The 22,246-nt window shown below is 34.4% G+C and overlaps 1 protein-coding gene across 1 annotated transcript in view; it reads right to left on the bottom strand.

Moving 5' to 3' along the window:
• The window catches only part of kcnh2b (potassium voltage-gated channel, subfamily H (eag-related), member 2b), a 153,567-nt gene that overhangs the window by 56,046 nt on the left and 75,275 nt on the right, over nucleotides 1–22,246 (bottom strand). The window contains exons 3-5 of the mRNA XM_026201635.1: nucleotides 15,716–15,871; nucleotides 13,858–14,334; nucleotides 12,745–12,956 (exon numbers count right to left, since the gene is read on the bottom strand). Of these exons, the coding sequence (XP_026057420.1) occupies nucleotides 12,745–12,956; nucleotides 13,858–14,334; nucleotides 15,716–15,871 (845 nt within the window). The remainder of the gene's footprint in view (nucleotides 1–12,744; nucleotides 12,957–13,857; nucleotides 14,335–15,715; nucleotides 15,872–22,246) is intronic.

Genomic DNA, 22,246 nt, shown 5'->3' with positions numbered 1-22,246 from the left:
TCACAAAGTGCTTGAAAAAGCTGTAAACTAATTCCACATTGCACAAGGTGCAAACAACATTACGCCTGTTTCACATCAATGTTTAAGTTTTTTTCAAGTTTGTAGGTGTCAAGGTACAGAAACCAAATAATAGCACTGGATAGTCTTCAATGTAAAAATGAAATATACAATCAAACATACATTTATTCAGACACCTTCAACATTTCTCACATTATTATAGTTTTGCTATATATATCAAAAATTATATCTGGTGTCTGAATAATTTTTGCTTTGACTGTTAAAACTAAGTAATTCAGTCAAGAGCAGTGAGTGATTTTCATTTTCATTTTCTTGGATTAACATTACAGCAGCCAGTCGCTAAATTAGGCGCGGTCACTTTAAGAGACGATGAACGCATCCCATTTTTTTCCTCAACTGTTAACTTTCACTTAAGAAATAACTGACAGTTTTTTCGAGCATAATTTCCAAGGTGGATATTTTGACATATTTTGTATGTGTCTTTCTCTTTGCAGAAGAGAGCTCGGTTCAGTGTCACTGTCTGTGATACGCGTCTCTCTCTCTATCCGCACCGAACACCAGAAACCAGCTAAATTACTCTGTTCAGCTTTTCCGCGTCTTGTGTTTGGATGCTTTAATGTTTAAATCGACAAGCGGTAAGGCGTAAAAACACGTGAAAAAGATAAGCTTTCATGACGATGTGCAGCAGTGGCCCGTCAACTGTCCTGAGCATCTTTTTAGGCTGTCCTCAGCGAGTCGGTTATATAAAATATCAAGGTGAAAGTCATCATACCTCGCTTAGTATAGACCCAGCTCCCAACCCAATTTTGAGAATAGCCAAATAAGAGTCTCACGTTAACGCAGCACGTTAACGCCGATAACGGCCCACCACTAATATATATATATATACTCCTAAAGTCCCCTTTTCTGGTGAAATGATTCACAAACACTTAACAAATGGTTCAAGATGATATGGCTAATCAGATACAGTAACTAGCATCTGTTCTGGATCAATAACAACACGATCACACTGAAGGCACATCCAGCAGCATGACATGATGCCTCCAAAGACAAATAAAGCCTCAGACACACTTCATAATGCTCGGTTAACGGATCTTACAACCCTTGCTGCAAACAACCAGACATGACGGCTGAAAATTACAAGGACAGAGAGCCAAGACGAGTGACAGCTCCAATAAGGTTTCGGAGGGGTATTAGTTATATATTGAGGATACTTCCTTCCAGTGTTTCTCTGCCCGGCGGCTCTATTAATAATGCAGCGCTTCTCTGCAGGTCAGCGCGGCTAATAGAGGTCGACTGCTAATAAAAGCTCTGAACTGTGCTTTTAAACTCGGCCGGCCGAGGACTAACAAATACCAGTAAATGCAGCCCAGTGAACTTCAACACATGTGAAGGAGTCAAATTAAATTTAATAGAGGAAAGGTGCAAATGTGCGATTACTGACACTCTCTATTTCCCCTTTCACCTCTACACGACGCCCAGAGCTCCACTTCATTCAGAATTCAATTAGGATTGCCAGTAAATTCAATTCCTAATACAAAGAAGCATGCCGAATTTCAATTAATAGATGATTTAGGAGCAAGTAAGTTACATTAAAATCAAATCTTTTTCTTTCACCTTCATGCTAAAAAGAACGGACGTTTTAGATAAATGTGTAATCGATTCAAATGCATTTTAGCCATCATAGAGTAAAACACAAAATGAGTGAACATTACAGTAATTTGCATTATTAATTTTGACTAACTTTGTGTATTTTTCTCATATTTAGCTATTTATTAGTCATAATTAATAATGCAATTATTTATTTATTTTTTGGTCAATATTTTGTTATTTATTAGTCTAAATTAATAATGCAATTATTAATGCTTTTGGTCATTATTTGGTTATTTATTAGTCTAAATTAAGAATGCAGTTATTAATGCTTTTTGTCATTATTTGGTTATTTATTAGTCTAAATTAATAATGCAATTATTAATGATTTTTGCTCATTATTTGCTTATTTATTAGTCTAAATTATGGATGCAATTATTAATGCTTTTTGCTCATTATTTGGTTATTTATTAGTCTAAATTAAGAATGCAATTATTAATGCTTTTTGGTAATTATCTGGTTATTTATTAGTCTAAATTAATAATGCAATTATTAATGATTTTTGCTCATTATTTGCTTATTTATTAGTCTAAATTATGAATGCAATTATTAATGCTTTTTGCTCATTATTTGGTTATTTATTAGTCTAAATTAAGAATGCAATTATTAATGCTTTTTGGTAATTATCTGGTTATTTATTAGTCTAAATTAAGAATGTTTTTATTACAATTTTTGGTCAGTATTTGGTTATTTATACGTCTAAATTAATAATGCAATTATTTTTGTTTTTCATCATGATTTGTCTATTTTTTGGTAAAAAATAATAATGCAATTATTAATACCTCTTTTGCCATTTTTGCATATTTATTTTGGCTATTTATATGTCAAACTTTTTTTTTTTCTCACTACTTGCCTATTTATTTATTAAGGACAGTACACTCAAAAATTTTACTTTTTTTACTCATGCTCATGTCCTCCCAAACCTCAGTTACTAATATTAAATGATTTGTGTCCATACAATAAAAGTTGTTTTTCAAAAAGTCTTTGTGTTCTGCAAACAGAATCGAGTCATATGGTTTAGAACATGAGGGGAACATAATCTGGTGCACTAACATGATGCTCCACGAACAGACGTCTGCAGTCTGGAGCATGAAGCTCACTGACTCCTGCAGCGCTGCTAGAGAAAGACCACACACGTTTATTTTCCAGCAACTCTATTTGTGTTTTGTGTAGAATCACATACAGTAGCTGAAGCCCCGGCAGGCGAGACCTGCAGCCGTACACAGACATCACGAGCGATGGAGGGGAATACAACCCTGCAGCCGTAATATGATTTATTACTCCAACTACAAATGCTGTTTGTGCATAACTGAAAATAATGGCATTGTGTTCCTCCGGCGACACCTACGGCCCGCTTCTACATACGTGAAGACAAAAATAGGCGACGAGTGAAATGAGGAAATTATTCTTGTGTGTGTTACATCAGCCTGACAGAGACACAAAGAGTATATGTTGTATTTGGAGCAGAACTGTACACTGGGGAATTTGGCATGTGCTGAATGTGGAAAATAAATGGAAAGCATCATGTGATATTATCAGTAATGTGTAAAAGATGCGGCCCACTTGCATATGTCAGTGTGTCAGTGTGATCGCTCCCCTGTACAACAGACATGCGCTCGTACCTGACCCATGCACATCAGCACTAATAAGAGTGTGTGTGTGTGTGTGTGTGTGTGTGTGTGTGTGCGTGCATGTGTGTGTGTGTGTGTGTGCGTGAGAGAGAGAGAGAGTGTGCGTGTGTGTGCATTTAGCCTTCTATGCAAACTGGTTTTGTTTCGAGACAAATGTTACAAAGAAATAAAATAAAAAGTAACAAAAAAATTCAAACTAAATAATAAAAATAAAATAAAATAAAGTCCTCTACAATACTTTACAATAGGGTAATATAAAAATAAAATCTACAAAAAATAAATACACCAAATAAATAAATATTAATAATATAAACCAAAAAAAAATATTCAAACAAAAATAAAAAACCAAATAAATAAATCTATGAATAAATATGAATAGAATAGAAAAAAAAAATAAAGTCATCTACATACAAGTTCATGACAGCATTTATCTAAAGGAAAATAAAATAAAATAATAAAATAAAATAAAATAAATACAAATGCTTTACATCAATATTTATCATTTAAAAAAAAACATATAAAAATTATTAAACTAAATAAATACAAAATTATAAAATAAACCATAAAATAAAATGATCTACATAGCAGTTTAAAATACAATAAATAAATAAAGGTAAATAAAAATAAATCGCTCTTTGGTTAATGGCTCCACTTATTGGAAAAATACATCCCTATTCTAATCCATTTTAGAGCCAATGTATGACCATAAACGACTACGCAGTCCTAGTTTGTGTGTGTTCAGTCTGGATGCCATGTGTTTTGGTGTTTTCACAAGTGTCTCAGTCTGTCGAGATGACACTGAGAACATACGGCCAGACAGAAAGCCAAGCCATGCGTGCGTTTGGCCGAGGAGAAGCGCTTTCTCCACACGGCCGTGAAACAGATCACATTTGAGCACCTTCTCCATCTGTACCAGCCTCAACACGGCAGATGGTCCAAACTATAAGCCTCTAAACCGAACGCTAGGTGATGGGGAAGCCTTTGGAGCATCCCACTGAGACGGACAAGAGTCCAGTCCATCAACGTAAACAAAGAAACACATCCTCGAAAACTCATATTACATTTCATATTGTGTAAGTAAAAACACTCTCATCTGATGTCCTTGATTTACTTAATCACTGCCCTCAGTTTCAGACAAAATATGAATTATAAAGCCAAATATTAATAGATACTATAAAAGTACATGAGTAAGACTCAATAAGGTTGGTGTGGTGGCACTGATGGAGCATAAAAGACACACTTCAGATTCAATTTGCATGAATAATAAAGTAATGGTTAAGCAAATGAACAACTAAAATACAACAGAAATCAATAAATGAAATTCTTGTCCACACAGAGCAGGTATTAAAGGTTAACTGAATGCACTACTAAGGAAAAAATGAGTGAACGCAGTGTGGAAGGAGCTCCTCTATCAGATCTGGCATCGTTCCCAGAGTCGTGTCCTGAAACTGAGCGCACAATATCCTAAAACACTCCAGAGAATGGACAGCAAACTGCTGATCTCAGCGTTCACAATCATATGAATGATACTCACTTCTTTCCAAAACCTAGTTTCACCACTTTCACGGAGAATCAATGTAAATGTTCCCCACTGACGCTTCTAACTCTCTCTCTCTCAGTCTGTGCAGACCTAGGGCTGTTACATGAGAAAAATTAAACAACCAACCTTCGCTGGCAGTGACAGAGAACGTGAGCGTCCTCTGGTTCACCCCATTGGCTCTGGAGATGAGCCGTCCGAACTCCACGCCCCCCGTCCTGCCGTGATGGATCGGCCCGTGAAGAGTCGGCCTGCTTGAGGACCAGAGACCGAGCAAAACCACGGCCGCACACACGGGGGTGACTTTAAAAATCATTACTTGCACATGCTAAAATTTCCATATCCAATTAGATAGAGTTATGAACAGGGAACCATGATAAAATGAATACAATCTGAATAAAAAAAATCAGTTCAGTCAAGCATCAAGATTCAGGCCATTTCTGTGTTCAATTATGTAAATTAACCAATTAAATAGTAAATGATAGTAGTAAATAGTTCATCATTATATTTGACTTTTGCAATGAAAGCTATCAGTTTAATCAGATCTATACTGGTTATTTCTTAATTACATACATATATATATATATATATATATATATATATATATATATATATATACATATACATATACATATATATATATATATATATATATATATATATATATATATACATATACATATACATATATATATATATATATATATATATATACATATACATATACATATATATATATATATATATATATATATATATATATATATATATATATATATATATATATGTAACTAGTCTAGTAACTTACAATTTAGCAAATTTAATATCTTTTTTTTCTTGAAGTTACTGATTTAATCAATATTTTATTAACTGTAAATTGAACACATTGTACTATAAATTGAATAAATGTTGTATGATATATTATTATATAATACATAATTTTCTCAACTTAAAATAACTTATTCCTGAAAGACACCATCCTCTAGGAAGTGACATCACTGGAGGAAACACAGCTGCAGTAACATTAAAACGTATTATCAATGGATTTGACAAACTATCTAATGTTTTGTGGTATAAATGTGTAATAAGATTACAGAAACATGTTTTTAAATTGCATATGTGCGTATTCATGTTCCCATTCAACACTGAGTAGCAGGAATGACCCTGTTTTAAATGGGTTTGAATCAATGCGGTGCAGACCAGCACCTATTTCAATTACACCCCATGATGAGCCGCCCCCGCCGCCACACCCCTCCCATTAAGATTAATGGCCCATGCACGGCCAAAATGGGTCACCTGTGACGGTTAGAGGCTTCAGGTGGGGCAGGTCAGGTAACACAGGGGGCCGCACACTCATCCAGAACAACTATCTCATTAACATATTCAAATGAAGATGTATAGCTTTAATATTCTCCTGCGGAGCTGAGAGTTTAAAGGGCATCGTGAAGACCTTCAGTAGCTCTTCACATCACTCAATCAATCACACACACACACACACACACACACACACACACACACACACACACACAGCAGCCGCTCGCTGACTCAGCAGTAACACACACCCGCTGCAGGATTATGATTCATGATATTATACCTGCTCTGGTTGCTCTTAAACTCCACAAATAACACATTTAAATAATCAAATCACAAGATTTAGAAATGTGCAGTTGGTTGTTTACACAATAAATCTGTGGCCCTCAAAATATTTATTATAATTAATGTGCAGGCTTTATTTGTATCATCTTCTCTGTAATATTAGCAGGGTCAAGCTAAACTTAAATAATTAATTTCCAGTTTGAATGTGGAATGAAAGGAAGACAAATTTAAATAATTTCTCCATTCAACCATCCCTATATCCATCCATATCTTGATCCATCCATCCGTTTGTTTATCCATCCATCTTTCTATATATCCATCCATCCATCTCTATCTCCTTCCATCCATCCATCTCTCTCCTTCCATCTATCAATCCATCCATATCTTGAATCTGATCTAACCATCCATCCATCTATATATCCTTCCTTCCTTCCATCCTTCCATCCATCAATCCATTTGTTTATCCACCAATCCATCAATATATCTATCCATTTACCTCTATAACCACCCATCCATCTCTATCTCCTTCCATCCATCCATCCATCCATCTATATATCCTTCCTTCCTTCCATCCTTCCGTCCATCCATCCATCAATCCATTTGTTTATCCACCCATCTATCTATATATCTATTTATTTCCCCCATATTCATCCATCCATCTCTATCTCCTTCCTTCCTTCCATCCATCCCTTCATCCATCCATCCAGCTCTATCTCCTTCCTTCCATCCATCCATCCATCATCCATCCATCGATCCATCCATCCATCTCTATCTCCTTTCATCCATCCATCCATCCATCTCTATCTCCTTCCATCCATCAATCCATCCATCCATTCATCCATCCATCCATCCATCCATCCATCCATCCATCCATCCATTCCTCCATCCATCCATCCATCCATCCATCCATCCATCCATCCATCAATCCATCCATCCATTCATCCATCTATCCATCTCTATCTCCTTCCATCCATCCATCCATCTCTATCTCCTTCCATCCATCCATCCATATCTATCTCCTTCCATCCATTCATCCATCATCTATATTTCCTTACATCCTTCCTTCCATCCATCCATCTATATTTCCTTCCATCCTTCCATCCATCCATCTATATTTCCTTCCATCCTTCCATCCATTTGTTTATCCACCCAACCATCTATATATCTATTAATGTCCCTCTATATTCATGTATCCATCTCTATATCCTTCCATCCATCTCTATATCCATATATCCATCCACCCATCCATCTATATATATCATTCATCTCTATATCATTCCATCCATCCACTATCTATCTATCTATCTATCTATCTATCTATCTATCTATCTATCTATCTATCTATCTATCTATCTATCTATCTATCTATCTATCTATCTATCTATCTATCTTAAGACAGCACATTACAAACTAGTATTACTTGGATTACTGTGTAATAATTGGAGTAAAGTTTTGCTGAAGTAAGCTCTTCTCAGGCCTTGATCATCAGTGGAGGTGAGGATCTGACAGACTAATGCGTTATTCACTGCGAGAAACGAACGGTTAACATGTACAAGCTGTACGACTCCTGAAGAGAAAGAGGATTGCGGTCGTGTTGGTAAATCAGGTTAGAGACAGCGGGAGGTGACTTCAGGACCCCTCCGCTGTAATGGATCTCCCCCAATTAAATCAACGAGATACATCGGAGTCGTTAGCGATCGACTGTCAGCATTACAGCCTCTTAATGTCTACATCTTAAATTCTCATATAAGAGGAATCACATTTCATCCTTTCAGATAAAAGTGCTTTATGTTCTGCAAAAGTACACTGTACAACTTACAGAACGCAAAACTATATTGAAGATGAAAAAAAATGTAATTCTTCTAAATAAATAAATAAGTGCACATCTCAGCATGAGATAAAATTAGCATGTTCTTCATCTGCATCTGCTCTCAAATGAATATGTAATGTTCTAATTATAAACTGATTAAATCACTCAGGGAACTGACACACACTTCTCCATCAGACACTGCCATACATCTTTTTAATCGTTTAATTTAGTCATTTCCCCATGTGAGGTCCATTTATAATGTCACTTGAATTCCTTTGCACTATAAATTTAAGATGATTTCTCAAGACTCTTATCCTTGGTTCCTCTGCTGTTTCTGAATAATATCAACCGTGTTTCCTGTTTATCAGCTCACTGCGATTAAACAGAAACATTCAGAACGTTCTGGTTTCAATAAATGCTCTGTATGAGAGAGTTCTGAAGGTTACATAAAACATCACGCACTTTTATCTCCCAAAGATCAAGGAAGATGAGAGCGGTTTAGTGCTGTTGATGGTGACAGATCTTCAGGGCTGTTTTAATATCATCCATGTGTTACGAGAGACATTATAATCTCTGAGAGGCCAATGAAAGAGAATGCCTAACATTGATCATTCATTATTGAAGAGTGTTGCATTTCTTTGCTCTAAATTAATTATCTCACCCTGTGCGGCTGAATAAACAGTTCACACGACTGAACGAGGATTATATGATGTATATTCTATCAAAGACACGCGGCTTCCGAACAGAAGGAATGTTTTACACTTGCAGTAAGAGGAGAGTAAATAAGGACACAGACACAAGAGAATTTCAAGCAGTGCTATTTAACAATATTAGATTTCATTTGTATATTTTTCACTTTAGTTAGGGCTGGGCAAGTTAATGCGTGTGCTCTTGAATTGCCTACTACTCTTCTACATACTTAAAAGTATGTACTTTTTCTTTAGAAAAAGAAGAAGGCTCTTTTATAAAAGTATGTGCACCCCTGGTCAAGCGGCTGTGAAATACTGCCCCCATCAGGTGACAGACGCAATAGCAGGACGTTTTGTTCCAGCGGATGACAGATTGTCTCTACAATGCACAGATTATGGGAACACATAAAGAGAATGTTCTGGCTTAGCCTGCACAACCACACACAGATTAAGGGGAAATGCATGTGTGTGTGTGTGTGTTAGTTGGGTTGAGGACAGAAAATCCAAAATGTTTCTTCATGCATGACAGCAACGTGCATGTGGTTTAATACATACACCCTTTGGTGTGCTCTTGATTTACTGTCACATTTAGTCATTTAGCAGATGCTTTTATCCAAAGAGACTTACAGATGAGGTCAACAGAAGCAATCAAAATCAACAAAAGAGCAATGATATGCAAGTGCTATAACATGTGGCAAGTTCGCTTAATGCAGTACACGTTGCAAGGGTTTTCTAAATAATATAATAAATAAAAAGAACACAGATCGAATATAAAAAGAATAGAGCAAGCTAGTGTGATTTGTTAATGTATGTGTGTGTCACTAAATATAGCCCAAAATGAATTAAACACACAGCTGGGGTATCAGATCAATAAAACACTTAACCATCCTACACTACTGGTCAAAAGTTTATGAAATAAATCTTTTCTGCTCACCAAAGCTGCATTTATTTGATAAAACAAATCACAGCTTTTCAACTAAAATATGGGGCAGCACAAATGTTTTCGAAATGTTTGTTGAGCAGCGAATCATCATTTCAGAATGATTTCTGAAGATCATGTGACAGTAATGATGCTGACAATTCAGCTGCGCATCACAGGAATAAATTCAATTTCGACAGATATTCACATTGGAAACAGCTAGTTTGAATTGAAAAATAATAATAATAATAATTTTCAGTTTTACGTATTTTTTAGTATTTTTTATTTTATTTTTGATCAAATGAATGCAGCCTCGGTGAGCAGAAGAGTCTTCTTTCAACAGCATCCTTCCAAACTTTTGATCAGTAGTGTCATTTCTTACACATTGCACAACAATAGAACAGAAATCAGCCTTGACCGCACTGTTAGAGAAGAAATCACACAAACACACCTGTATAGATGTTATTCCACGCTGTTACATGATAACCTCCAGGTGTGTGCATTGTGTTTTTGAAGCTTTTAGTCTGTGGAGTGAATCTGCTGGATCAGACGGCCATCAGTCTCAACACAAACACACACACACAGACACAAGTTTGGACGCAGAATCACAGAAATATGTATTATCAAAGAAAAAAAAACATTTTTCTTACATTCCTTGATTTGTAATAGATAGTGATGGAAGATCTACACAAAAAAGAAGCTCAAATATACATATATATATATATATATATATATATATTAACATAACATTCTGTGTTATGTTTGTAATTTTATTTGGGACAAGTTATGATTACATCATTCCCAGACTTCCACTTTAGTCATAATGCTCAGCTGGCAAGTGCATCCAAACTTTTGACAGGTGGTGTTGTTGATAAACTCAATACACCGTCTGATCCAGCGGACAAAAGCTCAAAGCACAACACACACACACACACAAACACACACACATGCATGGTCACACACAAACTCATCTCACAAAGACTCACTGCGGCAATCAATAGTGAATTCTTCCTTAAATCCTGCTGTGGACAAATTAGAAACAGCTGCATTATGACTGATCTGAGAGATGTGAGTGCGCAGTGGTGAACGGGACAGGAAGTGACACGCTGAGCGCTCACTGACACATCTGACAGCGTGTACACATGCTGATTAGAGCTCATCTGATCACTCCAATTAAAGTAATCGCATCATCTGCATCACCAGGACAACAGTCAACACCAAAAACAAGAGCGGTTCGGATGATAACAGTCCTAATCTGAACCCAGAACAAGCTGATAAATGATCAAATACACTCCCAAACATATCATGATAAGACGTAATATCAGAAGTACATCAGTGGATAAATACTTAGAATAGTAGTCCTACTGTTAAAAAGACAATTATTATTTTTTTTAATGCATAAAAATTCTCAGTTGATGCATTATGTATGGAATTATCAATTAATCAATGATTATTCATTTATTTATTACAAAAAAAAAAAAATGCTTAAAAAACTACTTTGATTATTATAGATATAGTTTTCTTAGTTTAGACACTATGAAATTAAAATAACATGTATGGTAGAATTTAATAACATATCATTAAAATTAGTTAAATAACTAACAAAACCATAATTTATTTAAAATGTATACATTTCTACATTTATTTTAAATAAATGTATCTTTGTATGAAATAATTTACAAAATATTTACACTTTTTAAAATAATAAAAATATATCTTTATAATTGTTTTCTCACTGAAAACACTTTTTTATGGAACAATTAATTAACTAATTAATACAAACATTTTAAATTTGAATTTATTTAAATATTTTAACTATTTTCTCAAGTTTATATAATATATTTTGCATTGCAAATGTGTTAAAATATCATTAAAATATTTGAAAAATAATTGTGCACAAAGAAATAATATCTGTACTTTTTAACATTATGTTTCAAATGCTATCAATAGAATTTAATTAATATTAAACCAAAAATCTATTGAGTATGCTTGATGTGATAACTCACGTGAAACTGATGGTCACATGACCTGAAGATCATCATGTGATCAGGTCCTGTATGTAGGACAGCAGGTGTCACGACTGTGAAGCATCAATCCCTCTTTTTCATTTAATCCGAGAGCGATGAGCATCAGCATATGAGCGTCATGCTACCTCTATTAAATTAACCCAGTTATGTCTGTCTGGGAGAAAATATGAGGGTTTATCTCTACTCAGAGTAATGCAGGATTTCTGCTGAGGAACTGAAGACAAATCCACCTCAAGAGGTCAAACACTCAAGTTACAAGTTACTGTTAGCCTCATTCATAAATCTAGATTGACACAGATCATCTATGATGATTTTGATGGTTTGCATTCAACTAGATTTCAATGCATTGAAAAGATCAGTGTAAACATCTTGCTTAGCATCTCATTTTGTCCAAACCATCATGCATGTGACGTTTTTGAGTGCAATATTCCTTCTGAAACATTTATTTTCGAGAGTGTGGGTTGTCAAAGTCAGTCGGTGTCACTTTTGCCAAACTTTCCTGTCACGTCTCTTTAACTTCCTGCATTCAAACACTTCATCTTCACAAACACAACAGTTTAGGGAGTTCAGGTTTGCCAGATAAAGCACATTGCATCTGACTGACATCAAAAGCTTCCTTCAAAAACCGTCCTTGAGCAAAAGATAAAGCACGCTTTATCTGGGGCGCCAAAATCTCACGGTGATGCTTTTCTGGCCATTAGAGACATTAAAGTGTGAATCGTGCTGTTTAGAACAGAAGGACGAACTGGTCACTCTCTCTCAATCTTAAAACAATCCCAAAAGCATCATTATGAATCAGGATTGTCTGTCTGTCTTATTCAATCCTTTACAAACGCTTTCTTGAACTCCTGGGCAGAAGCGTCTTACCTGAGTGACCTTCTCTGTCACGTTGTGCGTGCGGTCGATGAGTTTGCAGGGAGCGATGATGTCCATTTCTCCGGCCGGGAGGGCGATGAGGGGGTCCGGTTTAAAGTCCACAAAGTTGAGCGTGATCTGTGGGATTTTACTGATGGCGCGGTAACGCATCAGATCCGAATCAGAGGTAGAGTTCAGGATGTTGGGCTTGTTGTTCATGACACCTGCGTCAAGAAACAGATTTTGCTTTAGGTCACTGAAAATCTTCTTTTTAGTCTGAAATGCTTTTGACATTTACACTATTTATTACCACATCATATCTGTAGTGGGATCTATAGCACTGTTTTTATATTATATATTTTATATATTTTATATTATATTATATTATATTATATTATATTATATTATATTATATTATATTATATTATATTATATTATATTATATTATATTATATTTGAATTAGCTTTCATTTTCAGATTTTTGTTTTGAAATTTTGTGCTTTTGACAAATTTATATATATTTTTTTAAATATTTCTTTTTAGATTTAATTTATATTTATTTAATTTTAGTTTGAGTCATATTACTAATTCAAACATTTAATTTAAATTAATTCCAAATGCAACTTTTTTTAATTTTTATGTACGTTTTTTTTAATATATATTTTATATATATTTTATTAAATCATGTTTTTTTTTTGTCTTTCTCGTCAAGGTGCATTAATTCAATCAAAATACAGTATTTTTTTTTTTTACAAATATTATTACAATTCAAATTAGCTGTTTTCTATGTAAGTATATTGTAAACTGTAATTTATTTCTGTGATGTACAGCTGTATTTTCAGCATCATTCCTCCAGTCTTCAGTGTCACATGGTCTTCAGAAATAATTCTAATTAAAAACATTTTTGATTATCATCAATATTGAAAACAGTTTTTTTGGAAACAGTGATACATTTTATTTTTCAGGATTCACAGATTAATAGAATGTTCAAAAGAGCAGCATTCATTTGAAACAGAAATCTTTTGTAACATTCTAAATGTCGTCTGTAACATTCTAAATGTCATTTGTAACATTCTAAATGTATCCTTGTGCAGTAAAAGTCACATGTGTGGTCAGTTTTCTCACCCGTGCTGCCGCTGCTGGGTCGAGCGCGGTGCTTTCGGTCCCATTCGGGCCGCATGGCCTCGATATCGTCCACCGAAGACGCGCGGCGCATGCTGTGAAAGCTCTCGCGCGAGCGGCTGTTGGTCAGGCTGCAGTTGGACACCGAGGCGTCCGGATTGAGCCTCTGCGGTCGAGGAGAGGAGTGTCCCAGGGGCAGTGCGGCAGGGTGCGGGGGGGCCGGAGGAGGGGACGAGGGGTCACTGCTCAGGAGGTTACACTGGTCTTCGGGCAGCAGTGAGGACGGTGTGGTCAGACGGGACGGCTCGTGTTCGGGCAGAGACAGCAGCTCGCCCAGAGCCAGGGATTCGTGGCTTTCTGGACGGGAACTGCTGGGGAAACCCGTTCCTCGTCCGGCCTCCGGATCCTCCCGCAGAGAAGATTTACTGTTGTTCCTGGAGTTCAGGAGTGGCAGACGCAAACGGATGCCTCGAGCTCGATCTGTGGCAAGAACAGACAGAAAAATGTCAAAATTCTACATTTTTGGACCAAAAACAGTCATGACTTAGTTGTTTAATAGCTGTTTTCCATCCTTACAGTTTAATGGGCAGTGTTATTGTGACTCTATCAATACTTACTCCAATAATAACAATAATAATAATAATAATGATACGCAAGTAAATAAATAAAATATTAATGAAGAGTTTGTTTACAAAAAACGATAAACGGCACTTATCGTGCATTATTCTCCTGATCTGAACCCTGTACGCCTTTTGTCAAAAAAGTATTGTCTTCTTCTGAGGCGTCGTGATTTTTAGTTTTACCGCAGAAGTCAACAAGCGCCCTTGTTGTTTGTGAACAGAAGCCGATTAATTTTAGCTGACTAAAAGTGATCAAGGATGGATAATTTCGACGAACTTGATGAAACTTGTGATTTCTTCTTCAGGTCGTAAAGGAAAAATAAAGCAGAAACTTTTTCACGGAAACTTGTAAAAGCACTGCGTCACAATGATGAGGGCAAAGCGTGTAATCACAACATACTATCAGTGAACTTTAATTTAAAAGTTACTGTATTTGTCTAAGTTATTATTACTTAATCAAAACAACTCAACTGGAGTTCGAATGACCAATAAAAAAAGTGATTTCTTAAAAAAAATAAAAAAACGAGTTAGCGTTTTTTGCAAATTAACTCTTCCTACACAAACACACACACACACACACACACACAATTAACAATAGAAATTTCTACGACTTGGGTTATTAATAATTAATTCATATTTAATAATTGAGTTATATCTAAATGTTATAGTTGTAATATTCTTTAATAATTCAATGACTTTAGTTATTAATTTCCAAAATTTCAAGAAGAAAAGAAGCCGTGGTTAACAGTGAATTTAAAACAGCTCAGGGCACTCCTTCGCATCCCTTAGCTGTAATAAATTCACTGTAAACCACGGCTTCACATGGTTTATTGCTTTTATAAAACGGTTACTCCATATACTTAGTAAGGTTTCACAAAACAAAAAACAGAGCAAATAAAGTGTAATGATATTAATAAAAACAGTATTCTTCCACCAAACAATGTAGTTCCTCAGAAACAACCGAGCAACATACAGAAGTAAACAGAGTTGTGTGTTTGTAGAGTATTTTACAACAGCTTCGAACGCAGTTCAACCAATCAGAATCAAGGACTTAAGGAATTAACTTCAGTCATTGGTTTCTAATCAGAGCTTTAATATTCCATTATATTTTTTCCAGCTTCGGTTTTCAGTTTCTATCAATGGCAAATGCCAAAAATATTAGTCTATTTAAGTATATATTAATGTGTTGATTGTAATCAGTATCTGTCTGGTTTGATGGAAAGGAGGACGCAGCGACGTACTTGAATGGCGCCACAGCACAGGCAGCTTATGATTCAGATCCTGCGGGTCGTGCAGTTTATCGTCTGGCATGACCTCGAAATTCAGAATAAACATGATCACCACGCCATCTTCATTCTTCACAGGAACCACGTCCACCAAACACAGGAAACACGCACCTGTGAGAGAACAGGACAAGCTCACTAATATTCATCTGTGCACATGCATCTTTAGAAAAAGCATGAATATGATATTAGTCAACTACTCATTTCTACTCATAAAATTCACAATAAAAGAACTAAATGTCCATTAATCTAGTTGTTTACTGATGATGCATAGAAATAAATTTACTTAGTCATTATGTATCTTTTTTTTTTAAATCACAAATACAAAGAAAAGTACTGTGAAATTAAATTAAATTAAATTGGAAAAAAATGCATATTGAATTAAATAATAATAATAATGACAATACTAAAAATTATAAAAATAAATTAAGAAGAAATAATAAATTAAACAGAAATAATAAAAAATTAAATTTGAATGTAGACAGTCAGAAACTGAGGATTATTATCCTGGCAAACTAAAATACAACATATTCCCGAATCCTGGGAATGTTCTCATGGACTCGTTAAGTGAACAACTATCATCTGCCAAAAAATTAAGCCAGATTACAAATACTGTGTGTATGTGTGTGTGTGTGTGTGTGTGTGTGTGTGTGTGTGTGCGGTAACATCACACATTTATAGACAAAAACACACCGGAAAAATTATGCTGCTTAGATATTATTATAAAACCAATCCTACACATCATACAATACTGATGTCAATCAAACGAGCAATAGTTTCCCAAATACTGAATCTCTTGAACGGACGACACAAAAGTTTCAAACCACACAGAGCTGCGCAATCCCAGAGATCCCAGCACAAACACCTGACACCTGAGTCAAATCATTATAATTCAATACACAGAGCTAGAGGTGTGCCATCATAAACACACAAATCCTGACTTTGACCTTTCAGATTTACACCGGCGGCGGTTTCATCTCACCTCCTGACGTCTGAATCCACACGCTTACCTGGATCTGAACACACAGTCAAACAAGACAGAGAGGAGGAAGAGACGGACAGCAGAGATTCTCATCAGAGAACACAGAGAGACGGACTGAGACGCTCCAACTGGCCCACTGTAATCCCAGCTGTGAAACACACATGGATTACAGGTCCACCGATGCCATCTGGACACGCCTGTGTGTGTGTGTGTGTGTGTGTGTGTGAGTGTGTGTGTGAGAGTGTGTGTGTGTGTGTGTGAGTGTGTGTGTGTGTGTACTCGTTTTAGTGCAGAACTGTTGCAGAAACACATTTGTAAAAGCCAAAACTAAAAGCAAAATAAAAAAATGCAGTGCCAATTGGACTAGAAATAAAATGTAAAATAAAATAATTTCAAGAAAAACTTCATTATTGACTCCATTTATCTTCTTAATTCATGTTTTTAGTTTTATTGTGAATGGTTTATTAATGCACGTTATTCTAAATTATGATCTTTCCTTAAAATGTCATTTTTAGTACCAATAATACAATATTATAGTTTTCTTTTTTTTTTTTTTTCATTTTAGTTAAAGTTTTAGTAATTTTGTTGCTGTTGTTTTTTTTTTTTTAATGTCTAAATTTAAAGATTTTACTTTTATTTATTAGAAATTTTACTTTTATTTATTAGAAAAGTTGCCTACCTTCAACAAAATAAATGTAACATATATTTTTTTATTAATAAAAAAAAATATATGAACAAAAAATAAAATAAAAAATCATATTAAAATAAATTAAATTAAAATAAAATATATTAGATTAAAAAAGTATTAAAATATTTTAAAAAGTAATAAATAAAAGCTGATTTTTTTTCTTTGTAATTAAAGAAAATTACATGAAAATTATGTGACTACATCATATAATAACTATTAATTAATAATATTGATAGTTCATCGTCTAGCTGACTACGTCTTGTATTATTATTATTATTATTTTTTTTTCTAAAATCCTGTCAAACGTGCACAAACTACTAGCTACTACTAAATATTGCAGAAACATAATTTTCTGTAAAGTTGCTTTGTAACGATTTGTATTGTAAAAAGCGCTATACAAATAAACTTGAATTGAATTGAATTGAAAGATTACAACAACAACCAGTAATTTAGTGCTCAATATCTAAATGCATCTATACGCACATGTTGAAATCACACCAAAAAGCAAGAGTTTACATCTATGGGATCAAACAACTACAATGTCCATTAAAGGGATATTAAAAAACTGAATTCTATGACGAACTGAAAAGCTGCACATCTCCTGATCAACACATGAATGCATACATGAACAACAAGAAGAAGAGCCCTGCTGACATGAGCACGCTGACCTGAAAAATACATAATCCCATCTAAACATGAACACACACACACACACACACATGTGCAGATTAAGAGTCAGGAGAAGGGATTGGACTTTAATTCATTACGCTTCCGTCCACTTTAAAAGACTAATCCACTCCAAGATTCATGCACTACACACACACATCAAACACACACACACACACATCAAACACACAACATCACACACACACTCGGCTACATCTGCATTTGTTCATCATCTCTATGTCTGGATGGAATTCTATAATCCCAACAAAGTGCTCAGAGACCCAAATCGCTGATGTCCCGCCTCAAAAAAACAACAAAAAAAACAACAACTTATTTTTTTATATAAAACAGATTTAAGTAGCACAAGATACATGTGAATGCACACAAAAAATAAATGGTTAAATACAATTAAATTACACTAATAAACAATATGAATATTTTTTGCTTGAAACGAGTAAATATATCTGCCAATGGGGTAAGAAAAATAATCACGTTTCTACTTATTTTAGGCAAAAACGACTAAATTTTGAATAATATTTTCAGAAAACGAGACATTTTACTTGTTAAGTAAATGCATCTTAATTCAAGAATGTGAATTACTAGATAAAAATACTAAGGAAGAAAATTATTTTTAGCAGTGTACGTATTTCTCTGAGAAGTCATAGCACCACCTAGTGGACAAAGTCTTAATCACAAGCTGTAATCAACCTCAATCATTCGGTCTGAGAGTCAAGAGAAGAAATACAGCATAACACATCTCCTCTAACAGTGATACGACACTACATTCAGAGTGTATTCAGGTTTTAATATTCTGCCTATAACTCTCTCTCAGTTGATTTGTGCTGATGAATCTTTTCGTTGAGTTATGGCCACTGAATGATCATCGATGACGAACTCCCAGAAGTCTCCCTGAGCTGCTATTAGCCACATTCATCAGGAGCATCATTCTGAGCGACGGTTCTGCTGCGTTCACATCTCTGAAGAAAACACCGCTGGAGGCCTGATGAAACATCTACTGCAGCAATCTTTCACACGATTACACTGATCCGTAACCTGACACTAGACAAACAGCTTTTCTGGCTCTTAATGAACACTTTATTTCACATTTTAAGTGGTTAACTTAACTTAAGATCATATTTAACCCTGGGTTAATGTAATCCTGTATTATAATGCAGTTTCATCATTGATTATTTCACCACAGGGCTTCATAAACCAAAATTACAAGTGTGAAATATTGCTTAACGCAGGGTTAACTTTGGCCTTAGCCTGGGGTTAAAAAAAACAGGGCTTTCTATTTGCACCATTTGTTCCAAAGCAGCACCAAAAAAATTAATAAAAAATATAAAAAATATTTTTTTAAAAAATAAAGAGGATAAGAAAAAAAATTATAAGCTGATGGTAACAAAGGCAACTTAATACTTCCTAGATTGTGTAAATAGAAGAAAAATAAACCTTAAAGAAGAACCAAGTAAATAAATAAATCATTAAATGAAATAAAATATTACATGTTTTTATAATAATAATAAAATAGTTTATTAAGTTTAATAAATAAGTTAAAAAAATGTAGAATTTAGAAATGTTGCCTTGAAGAAAATCTTACAGAAGAACAAGCAAGTAAATAAATAAATGAATAAATAAATACACAACATTATTATTATTTTTAAATCTTAATATTAGATGAAAAATATGTTTAGAAATTAAGTGTAGAAATTAAATTAATAACAACAATAATGGTTATGATGATGATGATTCTTATTAAATAAAATAAGAAAAGAAATGCATAAAACAATAATAATGTTTTTGTGAGTGTGATGGTAAAACAAGAATTGCAGTGTTGTAGAATGCAGTAAAAACAGATGGGAAACATCTAAATGGAGATGATAGTTTAAAGTACAGCCTGGTGCTGCTGAAACAGTTTTGAGTACAGATATATTCAACAGTATAGTAAGAGAAGTGGTGATTGTTGAACACTAGAGGGCAGAAGAGCCTCAGACATCAAACAGCACAGACTGAGACTGATCATAATGATGATCTCATGCTGTGATTAACAGAAACAGGGTCAGGCTTTCATTTGGACAGCAAATAACTGAGCTCTAAACATTAGTTCATAAGCTAATATCATCCTGGGACAGACAAAGGGTTAACAGATTCAGATTCAGAGGTCTAGGATAAATGATGAAATATTAACCCAGGCTACTTAACATGAAATTATAATAGCTAGGCAAATATCATAAGTTAAAATTCACTGATAATTCTAGAGAAAATCACCTATAATCCTAGTAAAACGTCACTAATAATTCTGATGAAAAATTTCTTTTAATTGCAGTGATAACTACCAGAAAAAAAAAAAATAATTATAATTCCAGTGACAATAACCAACTGTATAATTCTTTGTTATGAGCCCAACAATAATATCAGTTAAAGTCACACATAATTCTGCTGAAAAAAAATAAATAAATAATAATAATAATAATAATAATAATAATTGCAATGATAAATCACCAACTCCTGTGACAGATTACCAATAATATTACCATAAATCATAAATCATTTAGGAGTAAAAATCATCCATAATACCAGCAAAAAAATAAAAAATAAATCTATCTAAAATCTAATAATCTAACAAAATTCAGGGAAAATAAAACCACAAAAAATTCACCCATAACAAATAATACCAGCAAAAAATCAATCGAATGATTCCAGTGACGACAAAAAAGTTGGTGAAAACCACCCATAATCCTAGTGAATTTAGAGTGTTGTCACTTATTCCAGTGATAGTCAACCATGGTTTCAGTGAAATACTAACACAGCTGATCTGAGATCACAAAAGACAAATCAGTATTGTGTGATTAGGCAATATACACGTACAAGTACCACAGTATTTACAATGCCATCCAAGAAATATAATAAAATACAATCTTGTTACTACTGTACCTAGAACATGGCACTTTTGTGAGCATGCAGGGTGACACTCACCTTCTCAAGAAGAAGAACAACAGATGGTCAGATTAATGAACATTCATCCATCTGTATTCAAATGAGCTCAGGTTTCACTCAGTGATTGGCTGTCAGGAGTCACATGACCTCCTGTTGATTTCTGACCTAGTAAAGATCCATCTATCTCTGATCAGGATCCCATCGAGTCCTTAATGAACAACACCCCTGATCACTTCCCCAACACACACACTCAAATCATTACAAATACTGATTTCCAATGACTTCTTCCGTGCTTTATGATTACAGGATGAAGAAAAAAAAAAAATCCACGAGTGTGCTTTAAATAAATGTCAAAGTAGGTAAAATATAATAATATGTAATAAAATATAATGTTAAGTAACCAAATAAATAAAGATGTGATTATTTCTTATGAATAAATAACAAAAAAAATAAAAACTGCCTCGACCAATGGCGTGTGTTTGGGGGCGGGACTATCTGTCTGACTGACCAATGGAGGACAAGGAGGCGTGTCCAGAAGCCTGCTTTAGCACACTGATCTCTGAAAGTCTGCAGTTAGTAGAAAAACACTTTTCCTTTTCTCCAGCAGTTAATTGAACGTCCACCTCCGAAGTGTTTTTTTCGAGAGGGAATGGTCCAGGGTTTCTCATTAGCACATAAAGACGCTGAATCTCACACAGAGAGAGCGGTGTAGAACATGTCTCCCTCCAGGCCTAATTGTGCTCTCGCTCACTCACAAATGAGCTCAAGCTTCACCTTCAGACTCACACATCTCTCAACCTCTTTCCCTGTTTTACTGGACCCAGAGGAGACACTGAGGTCTGCTTCTGATTTCAGCATCTGAATCAAACTCTGTGAAAGTTACACTGACGGAGACACAAATTAATTGCAGGAGTTTAAGAACTACAAAGAAACTGGAACTGAAAGGAAATACAGGATTTAAATATTTAATACATTTAATACAGCATTTAAATTCAGAAACATTTTACGATGAGAAGGCACATACATTGTGTTTATATTAGTGGATTCATAAAAAATATGATTAATTTTATTATTCCTTTTTTTTAAATATATATTTTTTAAAGCAATATTGTTACTTTGTTTAATATTTATATTTTAATTAATTTAATTATCCTATTAATATTTATATTTTAATTAATTTAATTATCCTATTAATTATTTAAATTTAATTTAATTT

The sequence above is a fragment of the Carassius auratus genome, chromosome 24 (genome assembly GCF_003368295.1).
Source record: "Carassius auratus strain Wakin chromosome 24, ASM336829v1, whole genome shotgun sequence".
Classification (NCBI taxonomy): domain Eukaryota; kingdom Metazoa; phylum Chordata; class Actinopteri; order Cypriniformes; family Cyprinidae; genus Carassius; species Carassius auratus.
This window is presented reverse-complemented; position numbering and strand designations above follow the sequence as displayed.